The sequence below is a fragment of the Ostrinia furnacalis genome, unplaced genomic scaffold, assembly GCF_004193835.3.
Source record: "Ostrinia furnacalis isolate ACB-3 unplaced genomic scaffold, ASM419383v2 OfSCF3508, whole genome shotgun sequence".
NCBI lineage: Eukaryota > Metazoa > Arthropoda > Insecta > Lepidoptera > Crambidae > Ostrinia > Ostrinia furnacalis.
Window position 1 is genome coordinate 1 of NW_021133747.1, and position 16,524 is coordinate 16,524.

The window sequence follows — 16,524 nt, forward strand, 5'->3', positions numbered from 1 at the left end:
TAAAAACCCAAATATTATAAAATTATCAATAAAATAAGTTTTAAGCGGATTTGAAATCAATAAATGGTCAATGACGAAAAAGTGACGTCATAGCTTGGCAATAATTTTGACAGTCATTGACTATAATAGTGCTGTCAAGTACATTACCAATTTCTGGGCATTTAACGGTATATTCTGTCATATTTCATGTTCACCAATGGCAGCTGTCAAACCTTTATGACAAGGGCGAAAATATTCGTACGAGCAGCTAGAGGTATTCTTATAAAAATACATGCTAAGATACTCTGGTGAATCTAACTGTGTTTAGAATGTAACATCGAAAACGGATAATTTTTAAATATGTCAGTTTTTTACCAATTAATATTTAGTACATTGTCATGCAGTCCCGTATACTGTATCAAATTCAAAACTGACATTTCTCTGATTTTACGTTATTCTATTCAAGTTACATTGTGCAGAGTATACTTCATTTTCGTCGACTTAGTATAATTCCGTGTGTAATTTTTATGTTTCTATTGAATCTTCACTGAACAATTTTTCGGAGATCGTTCCCTATACCTGGCTGTGTAACATTCACCTGAGCATGATCCTGTTGACGAGAAGCATGGTGTTGGTCGCCTACGCCTGGAAATACATAAGTTTGTCTTGTTAGTTTCATTTTCCAGTGTGGAAATAATTGCGACTTGTGGCGGGAAAGTCGAGCGTCATTTATGTTTCACTAGCTTTCCGCCCGCGGCTTCGCCCGCGTGGAACTTTGTCTGTCACAGAAAAACTTTATCGCGCGCGTCCGTTTCAAAAACCGGGATAAAAACTATCCTATGTCCTTTTACTCAAACTATCTTTATGCCAAATTTCATCAAAATCGGTTCAGTGGTTTAGGCGTGAAAGAGAGACAGACAGACAGACAGAGTTACTTTCGCATTTATAATATTAGTATAGATTTGCTACGATTTGGTGTTGTACTTTAAATAAAAGATCTCATTATCAAATTGTAAATATTCCCGTTACTTAAGACACAGTTTCCATCAATGCGGAAAGAGATGTGTTTGTTGATTGATCGGTTATTCAACTTTGCTTTGGTGGAAACCGGGTCTTCAATAAAGTCCAGCGGTCAACGGTCGTTTAATTCTTTTAACTTCGTCAGGCCCCATGGCGTCGTCATGGTGGTTATTCGGCGTGAGTGCAGGCAGGTTTGGTTTTTATTTGTAGTCAAGCTAGATCCTGGTTAAACAAGAGTTGCAGCAGTGGGAACGAGAGGTGGGAATAGCCCATACCTGTAACTCAGACCTCGTCAGGCGCCATAGCGTCATCATTGTGTTTGGGCTGGCATCACGCGGTCTGAGAGGAGGATCCGTATCGAGCGGGCAGATTATTGGCAAACCCTTTATTATTGGCTTCATAAAGCCACCATCAATAGTCCTATAACTCCACATACCTGCACTCAGACTTTGTCGGGTGCCATGGCGTCGTCGTGGTGGTTGTAGGGCGTGGGCTGTGGCGAGGGCTGCGGCCTCTAGAAGGGAGTCCTACAGGCCACGCGACACATACCTGTAGCTCAGACTTCGTCGGGCGCCATGGCGTCATCATGGTGGTTGGGCTGGCATCATGAGGTCTTCGGGAAGGATGCCGCTTCGAGCGTGAATATTTTTTTTATGTGACAGGAGGCAAACGAGCAGACGGATCACCTGATGGTAAGTGATTACCGTCGCCCATAGACACCCGCAGACCCAGGGGCGTTACAGGTGCGTTGCCGGCCTTTAAGGTGAAGATACGCTCTCTTCTTGAAAGCTTGTAGGTCGTATCGTCCCTCCGGTGCCACATACCTGCTCAGACCTCGTCGGGCGCCATGGCGTCGTCGTGGTGGTTGTCTGGCGTGGGCGCAGGCGAGGGCTGGGGCCTTGGCGGCGGCCTCTAGAAGGGAGTCCTACAGGCCACGTGACATACCTGCTCAGACCTCGTCGGGCGCCATGGCGTCGTCATGGTGATTGGGTCTGAGGGGAGGATGCCCTTTCGAGCGTGCAGATTATGTGCAAGCCCAATGAAGTCACAATCAAGTCCTATAACTTTACATACCTGCCGCTCAGACCTCGTAGGTCGCCATAGCGTTGTTATGTCGATTGTTCGGCTAAGACTCGGGCTACGGGGAGGGCGGGGCCTTGGCGACGGCTTCTAGAAGGGAGTCCTACAGGCCACGTGACATACCTGCTCAGACCTCGTCGGACCCCATGGCGTCGTCGTGGTGGTTGTCTGGCGTGGGCGTGGGCTGGGGCGATGGCTGCGGCGAGGGCGGCGCCTTGGCGGCGGCCTGGAGGGAGTCCTACAGGCCACGTGACACATACCTGCGCTCACTCTAGAAGGGAGTCCTACAGGCCACGTGACACGTACCTGCGCTCATTCTAGAAGGGAGTCCTACATGCCACGTGACATACCTGCTCAAACCTCGTCGGGCGCCATGGCGTCGTCGTGGTGGTTGTCTGGCGTGGGCGCAGGCGTGGGCGTGGGCTGCGGCGATGGCTGCGGCGAGGGCGGGGCCTTGGCGGCGGCCTCGAAGGAGTCCTACAGGCCACGTGCCACATACCTGCGCTCACTCTAGAAGGGAGTCCTACAGGCCACGTGCCACATACCTGCGCTCACTCTAGAAGGGAGTCCTACAGGCCACGTGACATACCTGCTCAGACCTCGTCGGGCGCCATGGCGTCATCATGGTGGTTGTCGGGCGTGGGCGCAGGCGTGGGCTGGGGCGATGGTTGCGGCGAGGGCGGGGCCTTGGCGGCGGCCTCTAGAAGGGAGTCCTACAGGCCACGTGCCACATACCTGCGCTCACTCTAAAAGGGAGTCCTACAGGCCACGTGACATACCTGCTCAGACCTCGTCGGGCGCCATGGCGTCATCATGGTAGTTGGGCTGGCATCAGTAGGGCTTATTGGCGATCAAGCTGTAGATCCTGGCTACACAGGAGTTGCTGCGGTGGGAACCAGACATGGGAATAGTCCATACCTGTAGCTCGGACCTTGTCAGGCTCCATGGCGGTTATCCGGCGCGCCGGCTGCGGCTGTGGGAAGGGCGCCACCTTGGCCGTTGCCTCAAGCCACAATCAAAGGTAAGTCTTATCAGAGTAAATACAAATGAGTAGGACACCTTCATAGAAACGCACCGAGCGCGGTTTGTATGTGAGCGCGCCAATACGTATGCGGCGCACACGCACACACTGACAAAATTTATCGTGGATTAACGGGGAGTTGCGCCGAATTTTGTCAGTGTGCTCACATACAAACCGCGCTCGGTGCGTTTCTATGAAGATGACCTACTCATTTGTATTTACTCTGGTCTTATAGTCCAAGTACTAACATACCTGCCGCTCAAACCTCGTCGGGCGCCATGGCGTCGTCGTGGTGGTTGTCTGGCGTGGGCGCAGGCGTGGGCGTGGGCTGCGGCGAGGGCGGGGCCTTGGCGGCGGCCTCTAGAAGGGAGTCCTACAGGCCACATGACATACCTGCTCAGACCTCGTCGGGCGCCATGGCGTCGCCGTGGTGGTTAGGCTAGCATCACTAGATCTTGGCTACACAGGAGTTGCAGTAGTGGGAACGAGAGGTGGGAATGGTCTATACCTGTAGCTTAGACCTCGTCAGGCGCCATGGCGTCATCATGGTATTTATTGGGCGTGCGCACCGGTTCATGCTGTAGGGAGGACGCCGCTTTGGCGGCGCAGATTATGTGCAAACCCAAGGAAGTCACAATCAAGTCCTATAACTCCACATACCTGCTCTCAAACCTCGTCGGGCGCCATGGCGTCATCGTGGTGGTTGTCTGGCGTGGGCTGCGGCGTGGGCGTGGGCTGGGGCGATGGCTGCGGCGAGGGCGGGGCCTTGGCGGCGGCCTCGAGCGCGCGGATGCGGTTCTCTTGCTTCACGATGACTGACTTCAGCTTGCGGATCTCGTCCACCAGGTCGGACAGCTGCTTCTCCTGGAAAGTGAAGGTTTTGATATACAAGTTAAACACTATATAAACTGTTCATAAACAATGTTTCATCATCTCTGTAAACAGTTTATAAACAGTCCATAAACATAGGTGATGATACATGTTGCCGTGCTCCTCGCTTTGACTGGAGAGCAAGTGTGGACGGTCAAGTTTCAGAAACCTGTGTTTATGGTAAACTTGTTTCACACTAGTCATAAACAGTTTATCAACAAATGTTGCGTAATGAATACATGGCTTTAAAGTATACGCAATTTTGACTCCTATTTATGAGGTACTCTCAAGAACGGTAGTAATTTTGGTGGTGGAATATTATACGCACAATCTGCTGGTAGCGGTGGTGGTAGGAAAACGCATTCTTCTCAGTGTCATGGAGTAGTAATTGGTATTCAATTATTGTGGTACCGCGATGTGGGCGGGGCCTAATTTGCTGTTCGATTTTGCTAGTGTTTTGGGGTAATTTTGTTGATATCTAACTGCTGCTTCACTATGGTAGTTGTAACAAATCACTGGGCATGGAAGATGCTTAATATACTGTAATATGAGCGGGGCTTTTTGGTGCACATTTCGCTAAAGTTCAAAGAGGAAATGGAATATTAGACAATCACAATCTGCTGCGTCACAGGTGCGGCGGGCAGCGTCGTAGCGGCCTAATCGTGCTTGGAGACAGGCGTGAGCAACCTTTCATTGCCAGTAGCGAGCACGTCATTCTTGGTGACATTCAGTAAATTTTTGTGGGCGGGGCCAAGTTACAATCTCCCACGATTGTGGGCGTGGCTTGTTGGCTAAAGTGTAATGGGAATCATTGATAGATATTAGACTTACAATCTGCTGTGTAACTGGTGTGGCAGGCGGCGGCGTAGCGGCCTGGTCTTGCTAGCTATAGGGCTGGGTGGAAAAGCAGACTCAATCAAGATCTGCTGCGTGACCGTGACAAGCCTGATCGTGCTAGCTATAGGACGTGGGGAAGTTGGACTTACAATCTGCTGCGTAACTGGTGTGGCAGGCGGCGGCGTAGCGGCCTGGTCGTGCTTAGAAGCCGGCGTGGGTGACCTCTCCTTGCCAGTAGCGAGCGCGTTCTTCTTGGTGACATTCAGTAAATTTTTGTGGGCGGGGCCAAGTTACAGTCTCCCACAATTATGGGCGTGGCTTGTTGGCTTAAGTTTATGGGAATCTTTAATTGATATGGACTCACAATCTGCTGCGTAACTGGTGTGGCAGGCGGCGGCGTAGCGGTCTGGTCTTGCTAGCTATAGGGCTGGGTGGAAAAGCAGACTCAATCAAGATCTGCTGCGTGACCGTGACAAGCCTGATCGTGCTAGCTATAGGACGTGGGGAAGTTGGACTTACAATCTGCTGTGTAACTGGTGTGGCAGGCGGCGGCGTGGCGGCTTGATCGTGCTTAGAAGCCGGCGTGGGCGAGCGCTCCTTGCCGGTAGCGAGCGCGTCATTCTTTGGTGACAATTAGTAAATTTTTGTGGGCGGGGCCAAGTTACAATCTCCCACAATTATGGGCGTGGCTTGTTGACTAAAGTTTAAAGGAATCATTGATACATATTGGACTCACCTGCTGCGTAACTTGTGCGGCAAGCGGCGGTCAAGCAGTGGCGTAGCGGCCTAGCTATAAGACTGGGGGGAAAAGGGGTCTCAAGATTTGCTGCGTGGCAATGACTAGTCTGGTCGTGCTAGCTATAGGGCGGGGGAACTAGTATCGTGTTTGGTACACGTTTCGCTAAATTTCAAAGAATATTATGCCCATATTGGTCACTTAAAAATTAGGGATTGGTGGTGAAAACGGGCATTAACCGCTTGAGTCCCAGACGGCATTCATTAATGTTATAACAATTGATTATCTAGAGTGTCTAGATTCGCGGGCCTTGAAGGATTAAACTTACAATCTGCTGTGTAACTGGTGTGGCAGGCGGCGGCGTAGCGGCCTGGTCGTGCTTGGAAGCCGGCGTGGGTGACCTCTCCTTGCCGGCAGCGAGCGCGTTCTTCTTGGTGACGTGCAGCTGCGTTGCGGCGCGGCCCGACACGTAGCCGCCCTGCACGACAAGAGCGCGCTCCTGTAGTTTGGTTAGGGAGCCCCTAGCCTATAGCATCTGTCTTTTGATAGTTCTGTTGGCTTTATTGATAATTTGGGGGGTGTTTATCGATTTTAAGATTGAAATTGGTATGTTTTAATAGTTAATTGTTTATTGCATTTCACAGTGTTTTTGTTGCGTGATAACTTAAGAATCATAACGAGGAAAATTCAGATTTTACAAGTTAAATTCAGATTTTTCAATGAAAACGGTTCTTAGCATAAACCATTTCGCTTATGTCAACTTTATACAAATAATAAAATATTGACACTATGTTTGTTTAGTCAAAGTAAGCGAGTATTTATACCCACTACTTTTCACTAAATAAAAAAACTAATATTCAAGATATTGTAATTCAATGAAAAACAGATTTATAAATGTATGCCAAATAAGCAATCTAATATAGGAAATTCCCAATTTAAATGTAACCCAAATTAATTACATGAGCCCCATTGTATTATTCGTTATATTGGTTATTGTTAGTAACAGTATCAAAGCATCAAACTCGAGTTATCACATGGAACACAACACAGCAGTTTTAGAGGAAGCCAACAGAATCATCAATCAACACTGGGAAAGAGTCAACACATTTACACTTAAACATATTCACAGACTGACGCCCGTATTCACAAATATTACTATGTATCACTGGAACTGAACTGGGCTGGAAGACGTAGCGTGGGCAGGCCTCCTACTAGGTGGACCGACGATCTGGTAAAGGTCGCGGGAAGAGCCTGGATGCGGGCAGCGCAGGACCGTTCATTGTGGAAAACCTTGGGGGAGGCCTTTGTCCAGCAGTGGACGTCATTTGGCTGAAAACTATGTATCACAATGCGCGTGGACGCACAGGGTGACACACGAACCAATCACAGAGCTCTATTCAACGCTGTGCGTCCGATTTGCTGCTTCACTTAAGCAAGCATCGTTTGTGAATACGGGCGATACGTTCTCGTCAGAATCGTGTGGCCACTGACCAGTAAATTTTTGGGGAACTGAAAGTCAAATAGCCAAAAGTTTGCTGGCCATACCACTCAAAAATATCTTTTAATATTATATCATTTTCCAGGACTGCATTCAAACATGCCATCTAAAGCTCGGTTGCCGAGCACGTAGAATTTCGTCCAATGACCCCAAGCTCCTTATCGCTCGCGCGTAATTATGTTGCTATCGCGCTCGCACACTCACTGCGGCCGCCCGTCGCACAGTTGCGACGGCAATATTACGCGCGAGCGATAAGGATGGGTATCTTGGGGGTCATTGGACGAAATTCTAATAGAAACAATATAAACTAATAACGCGTGTTATAATGACTACAGTATGTGTTGACCCTTATTTTAATCACATTATTTACTATAAACTTATATTATGCCATATGTAGTCCATCGACATTGGCTTCGGAGATGGGCTTAGTTAACGCAGAAATATTGTTATTATAAAAATAGAAAAGTAAAGATTTGAATCATGTATAACGTAATCGGAACAGGTATATATTTAAGATGATTACGTTATCAAAGGACAAGCTTTTAATTATACCTATCTAAACTTTCCAATAATCATAAATCATAAAACGTGAAATATCTGCATATTCCGACCACAGATCTGAGGGCCTATTGTAAGTTTAAATCATACGTCATCACCAGTGAGCGCGTAAAAAAATGACATTAAATGTACAGTATCCGGCATTAAATATTGCACATCGACCTTTGGAAGGAGAATCGGTTAATTTCGGCTCGTAGAGCGTTATCTCTGTCGCACACTACCTATACGATTGACAAAACGTCATTGACAAAACATTATTCAATGAAAATATTGTCCGAACTCTTAGTATTTCTCTTCAACAAATACTTTAACACGTTGTAAACCACTTTTCTTTCACGACTATAAAAAGTTTTTAGCAATTTAATTCACAAAATCAATTGCACACATTTAAAATAAAGTTTGTTTACACTTTGACAAAACGTCATTGTCAGTCATTGTTCAAGTGCGATAGTGCTAACGCTCTACGAAACCGAAATTAGCCGATTGTCTCTTTCTAAAGGTCGATGTGCAATATTTATCGCCGGGTATTGTATGACGAATTGTACAGCGCCCCTAGCGGAAACTTTCAATAACTAAAATTTTCATACATTTTTTTAAAGCGCTCACTAGTGTGGACGTTTTATATAAACTCATACTAAGCCCTCTGATCAGTTGATTCTTCCATCGAGAGAACACAGTGTTTATACTCAAGTGTAGGATATTTCCTATGTCACACAATATCACTTACCGTCAGATTTTGGTACACATTTAACATGTATTTGAAAAACCATGCACATAGAAATCACATACATATTTACAAAATACAATTAAAATGTATGTGGTAAGACATGAGCAAGTGGATAATTTATTTATTTAAAATCTTGAATTCAAAGCGAACGCAGTACCGCTGTCATTATGGGGTTATCATCATCATTAAATTATTTGCAGTTCACTGCTGGACTTAAGCCTCTCCCAATGAGATCCAAAGAGCATAATAAATTTCCAAATTTTTTCTCTCAGCCATTGCTAGGTATTTTCTTGACGTCGTCGGTCTATCCAACTTTCCCGACACATGACCTACATGTGACCGGAATGGATAGGGTCAGGGGATAGTTTCACCGAATTTTTTATTCCATAAGCTATGTCACTACATAATAGTCGAAAAGATTTTGAAAGGTAGAGGAGCATACCACCGTTCAGCGGCATTTTTGTGGGAGGGCGATATATCATATGCTGATATAAAATATCACGAAGAGAGTGTACCTTGGGTAACATGATGCCCGGATTTACAGTGGAGTTGGGAAGGGCTTATCTTCAGCGACATTTTTCTGGACCATTTATAGGACTCCTACGGGACCGTAGGACTGGTAGGAGAGGCGAATGATGGGAGGGGCGTACCTTCAGCGACATTTTTCTGGGCCATTTATAGGACTCCTACGGGACTGTAGGACTGGTAGGAGAGGGGAAGGATGGGAAGGGCGTACCTTCAGCGACATTTTTCTGGGCCATTTATAGGACTACTACGGGACTGTAGGACTGGTAGGAGAGGGGAAGGATGGGAAGGGCGTACCTTCAGCGACATTTTTCTGGGCCATTTATAGGACTACTACGGGACTGTAGGACTGGTAGGAGAGGGGAAGGATGGGACGGGCGTACCTTTAGCGACATGGTGGCGGGCTCGGCGTCCTCCCCCGCGAGCCACTCGTCGGCGGTCAGGCTGGCTTCATCACTCAGCGTGTCAGGGTACAAGTCTTCTTGGAAGAGCTCCGACTTGCGAGGCACCGTCATTGACACCACCTGGCACGGGACAACACTGTATAGTTGTTACTTGAAATGACTGCGGTCTCCCCGGCTTGTTTAAAGAAACTCCTTAACAAGGAAATCGCTTACATTTGGACTTCTCAAATTCAATAATCAGAATCGACAATAAATTGCAACCAATTTCAAGAATTCAAATAAAAATGCTTTGAGACTGCTTAGAGTTGGCGCTGAATGTAGATTCGATAGCAATGACGAGTTCCAATATCTTAATGTAATCAATTTAATCAGTTACTTCAGTAAAAAATTTACTTACAGCGTCGAGACGCATAACAGAAGTAACTTCGATAGAAAAGTGATTTGACAAGTGAGGACATTTAATTATATTACAATAACTTTACAAAAGTTCAGTCAAAATCCTTACCTGACAGAGTCCAGAATTGTTTAGCCTATAGAACTTGGCGATTTCACACGTGGCCACGTCGCACCCTCTCTTCGGCATCATACCGATACCTGCACAAAAACAATGCGAAATTGCCGATATTTGATAATAAAATAATGTTGTAAAAGTTAATGAAAGAATGTGTTTACCTCGCTGTGGGTCTGGCGTTTGGAAGGTGTTGATGTAGTGGACGAATGGGGGCTCGGGTGTAACCTGCAAATGGAAATAGTTATTTTAAACCTGAGTAGTCGATCGATGAATATCAAATTTAAACAATTTGATATTCAGGGTTAGAGGGTTGAAGAGTGATGAGAGGTGAAAATTAACTTGACTGATAGAGGGTTGGGAAGGTCAGTAGCTTTCATTGGTTTTGCGACAGCTATGACGGTAGATATAGTCTGGTCTGAGAGCACGTAGAATTTTGTCCAATGACCTCAAGCTACCCATCCTTATCGCTCGCGCGTAATTATATTGCTGTCGCGACTGTGCGACGCGCGCCCGCAGTGAGTGTGCGAGCCATTGATTGGTTATTCAAACATTTTTCCGCTTCGTTCCGCCATCGTGGAAACCAGGTCATAGTCATGAATGGGTTGCAAAAACAAGGGAGGTGAGAAGTGGAGGGAGGGGGTGGGATTACAAACGATGCAGGTGAGGGGTAGGAAGGGTTTTCTTTCATCGATTTTACGAGAGATATACCTTTTTTTTATGTGACAGGAGGCAAACGAGCAGACGGATCACCTGATGGTAAGTGATTACCGTCGCCCATAGACACCTGCAGACCCAGGGGCGTTACAGGTGCGTTGCCGGCCTTTAAGGTGAAGATAAGCTCTCCTCTTGAAAGCTTGCAGGTCGTATCCGTCCGGAAACACCACAGACGACAGTCCATTCCACAGTTTGGTTGTACGGGGCAGGAAGTTTCTGGAGAAACGTACTGTGGACTGCCAACCATCTAAGTGATGGGGATGGAAGTGCTGTCGAAATACCTCGAAGTAGCGGATGACGGAGTCGCCCTTGCCGCAGAGGTAGATGAGGTTGGTATCGGGGTCGTAGAGCGGGAACATCACTCCGTTGCTTGTGTCGATCTCCGTCACGAGCGCTCCGCTAGACACCAGGCGCTCACCTCGAAGTAGCGGATGACGGAGTCGCCCTTGCCGCAGAGGTAGATGAGGTTGGTATCGGGGTCGTAGAGCGGGAACATCACTCCGTTGCTTGTGTCGATCTCCGTCACGAGCGCTCCGCTAGACACCAGGCGCTCACCTCGAAGTAGCGGATGACGGAGTCGCCCTTGCCGCAGAGGTAGATGAGGTTGGTATCGGGGTCGTAGAGCGGGAACATCACTCCGTTGCTTGTGTCGATCTCCGTCACGAGCGCTCCGCTAGACACCAGGCGCTCACCTCGAAGTAGCGGATGACGGAGTCGCCCTTGCCGCAGAGGTAGATGAGGTTGGTATCGGGGTCGTAGAGCGGGAACATCACTCCGTTGCTTGTGTCGATCTCCGTCACGAGCGCTCCGCTAGACACCAGGCGCTCACCTCGAAGTAGCGGATGACGGAGTCGCCCTTGCCGCAGAGGTAGATGAGGTTGGTATCGGGGTCGTAGAGCGGGAACATCACTCCGTTGCTTGTGTCGATCTCCGTCACGAGCGCTCCGCTAGACACCAGGCGCTCACCTCGAAGTAGCGGATGACGGAGTCGCCCTTGCCGCAGAGGTAGATGAGGTTGGTATCGGGGTCGTAGAGCGGGAACATCACTCCGTTGCTTGTGTCGATCTCCGTCACGAGCGCTCCGCTAGACACCAGGCGCTCACCTCGAAGTAGCGGATGACGGAGTCGCCCTTGCCGCAGAGGTAGATGAGGTTGGTATCGGGGTCGTAGAGCGGGAACATCACTCCGTTGCTTGTGTCGATCTCCGTCACGAGCGCTCCGCTAGACACCAGGCGCTCACCTCGAAGTAGCGGATGACGGAGTCGCCCTTGCCGCAGAGGTAGATGAGGTTGGTATCGGGGTCGTAGAGCGGGAACATCACTCCGTTGCTTGTGTCGATCTCCGTCACGAGCGCTCCGCTAGACACCAGGCGCTCACCTCGAAGTAGCGGATGACGGAGTCGCCCTTGCCGCAGAGGTAGATGAGGTTGGTATCGGGGTCGTAGAGCGGGAACATCACTCCGTTGCTTGTGTCGATCTCCGTCACGAGCGCTCCGCTAGACACCAGGCGCTCACCTCGAAGTAGCGGATGACGGAGTCGCCCTTGCCGCAGAGGTAGATGAGGTTGGTATCGGGGTCGTAGAGCGGGAACATCACTCCGTTGCTTGTGTCGATCTCCGTCACGAGCGCTCCGCTAGACACCAGGCGCTCACCTCGAAGTAGCGGATGACGGAGTCGCCCTTGCCGCAGAGGTAGATGAGGTTGGTATCGGGGTCGTAGAGCGGGAACATCACTCCGTTGCTTGTGTCGATCTCCGTCACGAGCGCTCCGCTAGACACCAGGCGCTCACCTCGAAGTAGCGGATGACGGAGTCGCCCTTGCCGCAGAGGTAGATGAGGTTGGTATCGGGGTCGTAGAGCGGGAACATCACTCCGTTGCTTGTGTCGATCTCCGTCACGAGCGCTCCGCTAGACACCAGGCGCTCACCTCGAAGTAGCGGATGACGGAGTCGCCCTTGCCGCAGAGGTAGATGAGGTTGGTATCGGGGTCGTAGAGCGGGAACATCACTCCGTTGCTTGTGTCGATCTCCGTCACGAGCGCTCCGCTAGACACCAGGCGCTCACCTCGAAGTAGCGGATGACGGAGTCGCCCTTGCCGCAGAGGTAGATGAGGTTGGTATCGGGGTCGTAGAGCGGGAACATCACTCCGTTGCTTGTATCGATCTCCACCGTCACGATCGGTTCCGATAATGCGTCTGGCGTGCGCAGCGTATACTGACGCTCGGACATTCGGCTGAAACTGCAACAAAAAGGAAAGTTAGGCTGGGTCTCCAGCATGTGTTTAGCCCTACACAATCAACCAAAACATTTCAAAATTCAACATACCTAAATGTTGAAATAAAAAAAATGTTGAATGTTGATATGTTTTTGTTGATTGTGTAGGGCAAAACCAGAGTAAATACAAATGAGTAGGTCATCTTCATAGAAACGTACCGAGCGCGGTTTGTATGTGAGCGCACGCCAATAATTCGGCGCAACTCCCCGCTAAATTTTGTCAGTGTGTGTGGCTTTAGTTGAACAAGTGAGAGAATAAGGGCCTACGCAAAACGTTGGTAACGTGGCATGAAGGGGAATAATGGTTCTAAGGGCTTATGCTAAAACCAGCGCGGACGCATGCACGCGAGTCTGTATCGAAAAGTAGTATGAAGATGATAAAAGTAGATGAAAACTAGCGCCATCTGTAATTGAACACGGCGTTGTCATTGGTTGGCGTAGCAGTTGCATTGACAATGTCAACTATAGTCTCGTCTGTGAGCACGTAGAATTTTTTCCAATGACCCTAAGCTACCCATCCTTATCGCTCGCTCGTAATTATGTTACTGTCGCACTCGCTCACTCACTGCGGGCGCCCGTCGCACAGTCGCGACAGCAATATAATTACGCGCGAGCGATAAGGATGGGTAGCTTGGGGTCATTGGACAAAATTCTACGTGCTCTCAGACCAGACTATATCTACCGTCATAGCTCGTAGCAGTAGCTTTCATTGGTCGCAAAACCAATGAAAGCTACTGCTAATAAAATAATACGTATGCGGAACGGGCAAATTTTTTCAGTCGCATGTAATGCAATTGAAGGAAAATAAATTAGCAAGTTCAACTTACCCAGTGGTGAATACGAGGCCGTGCTTGAGGAATATAGCCCTTGAGGCCTTGCTGCCCTCGTGCGCGATGGCTTCTGACTCCACCTCGCCTTTGCGCGGGTCGATGATTCTGCAGAGAACAACAATGACTCCATTAACATACAAATTGATATTAGACTTTGACATACAATTTGTACTTGTATTTCGTATGAATCAACTGAGTTGAGTTTATTTAGATTGACCCTTACTTGTTTCCAGGAATAAATAGTCATTCCCAATGTTGATCTTCACATTTAGTAGAATTGTGGTTTAGAAAACGCGCCATAGAGCCTATTTATTTTACGAAACACCACAATGAAAACAGAAGGCCCTGGCCAATATTCAGAGGATCGGAAGTGGGACAAGTATTAGGTGAAAAGGGGCTGAAATTGATAGTGCAAAAAGAGTGAGAGAGGAATTTGGTAGAGCAAAAAATCATGGAATATCCAAGGTTCATTATGAGTAAGATTTGTCGATTTCTGACTAGTATAAGCCTAGCGGTTAACTGTGTCAATTCCTGACATATTATGACGTGACAAAGCACACACATCTGAAGTACATTTGAATTCTTGCTGACGTTTAACGACTGCAAAAACATCCTCCATACCACAGGCACCGACTGAGACTTATAACAGAGTAAATACAAATGAGTAGGTCATCTTCATAGAAACGCACGGGCGTGGTTTGTATGTGAGCGCGCCAACACGTATGCGGCGCGCACGCACACACTGACAAAATTTAGTGCGCGCCGCATACGTATATTGGCGCACTCACATACAAACCGTGCTCGGTGCGTTTCTATGAAGATGACCTACTCATTTATGTTTACTCTGCTAACCCAATAGTTTTTATTGGTGTGATACCTGATCTTCTTGTCGCGGCAGGTGGTGAGCAGCTTGGAGCCGGACCAGTTCCAGCAGGCCGAGTAGATGAGGTCGGGGTGGCAGTCCAGCGACAGCAGCACCTCGCCGGTGCCCACGTTCCAGATCGCTATCTGTTGGAGAAAGCAGAGCATTGGTTTCCTTCTGGTAATGATATTTGAAACAGATTGTCTATTCTATTATTCTATCATAATCATTTAACCTCGAATAAACTGAATGCAATTGGCCGACGACAGAAGTCGGTGGAAGATTGAAGAGGAGGTTCGAATACGAACCCTAAAGGCTGCTATAGATAGAATCTGTGGCGACGCCACTACAAACTAATGACCAACAGATAGCGTAAATAGGACCTTGGACCCCGAGCAATACACCCGCTCGGAAGGAAGCATTAACATCTAGCTTCCTTATTGTGGATGAACATCATATCCCACAAATCCTTTAACCAACATTTAGTTTAGTTTGTTTCATCAACCAGAGGACGTCCATTGCTGAACAGGGGCCTCTCCCAATGATTTCCACAACGATCCGTCATACGCTGCTCGTATGCAGGAGTTTCCCGCGACCGCAAATGTCTGATTATTGAAGAGTGACTTGGTCAAGCTGTAGAATTTACAGCTGGACCAAGTTACTCTTCTACAGTGTAGATCCTGGTCATACAAGGGTTGCGGCGGTGGGAATGAAAGGTGAGGATAGTCCTGTGAGCCTAGTATTCCATCTATTTCATCATCATCAGATCCACCGCAGGGTTTGTGAGTGCTCGCGACAGCCTGCCACCTCTAAAGACCTCATCTTTCTTTTAGCCTTCTAGCATCCAGAAGACAGTGACATCCCGCCATCTCTAAGGACCCTATCATTCTTTGCCCCTGTAGCCACGCACCTGGTTATCCGAGCCCATAGCACGAGAGTGGGGTGCCATAGCACGAGCCCCACGCGGCGCTGGTGGTACACCAGGTCCACCACGGATCCGTGAGAGTCCTCGACACCCCATCTCTAAGGACCCTATCATTCCTGGACCCTGTAGTCACGCACCTGGTTATCCGAGCCCGCTGTGAGCAGCACGTTCTGAGCGGTGGGATGCCATAGCACGAGCCCCACGCGGCGTTGGTGGTATACCAGGTCCACCACGGATCCTTGAAAGTCCTCGACACCTCATCTCCAAGGACCCTATTATTCCTGGACCCTGTAGCCACGCACCTGGTTATCCGAGCCCGCTGTGAGCAGCACGTTCTGAGCGGTGGGGTGCCACAGCACGAGCCCCACGCGGCGCTGGTGGTACACCAGGTCAACCACGGATCCGTGAGAGTCCTCGACACCTCATCTCTAAGGACCCTATCATTCCTTGCCCTTGTAGCCACGCACCTGGTTATCCGAGCCCGCTGTGAGCAGCACGTTCTGAGCGGTGGGGTGCCATAGCACGAGCCCCACGCGGCGCTGGTGGTACACCAGGTCAACCACGGGGTCCGTGAGGGTCCTCGATAGTCCGCCATCGGGGATCTGCCACACCTGTAAAGGTTGTATTTAGATGAGAACTATTGAAATGAAACGACATTTAGTTAGATTATACCAGCATTTGGCATTTACGATCGTCTAAAGCCCGGTCGCCGAGCACGTAGGATTTCGTCCATTGTCCCCAAGCTACGCGGGCGCCCGTTGCACAGTCGCGACAGCAATATAATTACGCGCGAGCGATAAGGTTGGGTAGCTCGGGGTCAATGGACGAAATCCTACGTGCTCGGCGACCGGACTATAATAAGGGTAGCCCTTAAAGGGCTCTACTCTCCTTATCTTTTGGGCCCTACAAGCTCGAGACAAACATGGCAAGGCTGAGAAGAAACTACGAAACAAAAATAGCTTAGTAGAATATACAGAAGATATTACACGTACTGGTACATTAAGTGAAATATTATTTAGAGATTGTAACATATTAATGAAATAAAATTAAATTAGAGATAAATAAATCATTTCACTCATCCATCCATAACAAAATAGTTGATATTGATGTATGTAATTGTTTTGTTTGCTGTTTATTATTTTTTATCTCATCCAA

General features: G+C 48.3%; 2 protein-coding genes across 2 annotated transcripts; both read right to left on the bottom strand.

Annotated features, from left to right (window-relative positions):
* Positions 1-17: 17 nt before the first annotated feature.
* LOC114357845 (coronin-6-like) lies at positions 18-15,980 on the bottom strand (the record flags this gene model as incomplete). Its single annotated transcript, XM_028311630.1, has 10 exons — positions 18-624; positions 3,761-3,964; positions 5,872-6,021; positions 9,235-9,375; positions 9,761-9,849; positions 9,928-9,991; positions 12,543-12,717; positions 13,580-13,687; positions 14,460-14,590; positions 15,837-15,980. Coding segments are annotated over 9 exons (1,200 nt in total), but the record flags the coding sequence as incomplete, so codon positions are not given.
* LOC114357844 (anther-specific proline-rich protein APG-like) lies at positions 1,442-3,025 on the bottom strand. The gene is made up of 6 exons (XM_028311629.1): positions 2,998-3,025; positions 2,679-2,779; positions 2,440-2,556; positions 2,213-2,317; positions 1,834-1,911; positions 1,442-1,513 (listed from the first exon to the last, which is right to left on the bottom strand). Exons 1-6 carry the CDS (start codon positions 3,023-3,025, stop codon positions 1,442-1,444), a joined length of 501 nt encoding a protein of 166 aa, XP_028167430.1.
* Positions 15,981-16,524: the final 544 nt, after the last annotated feature.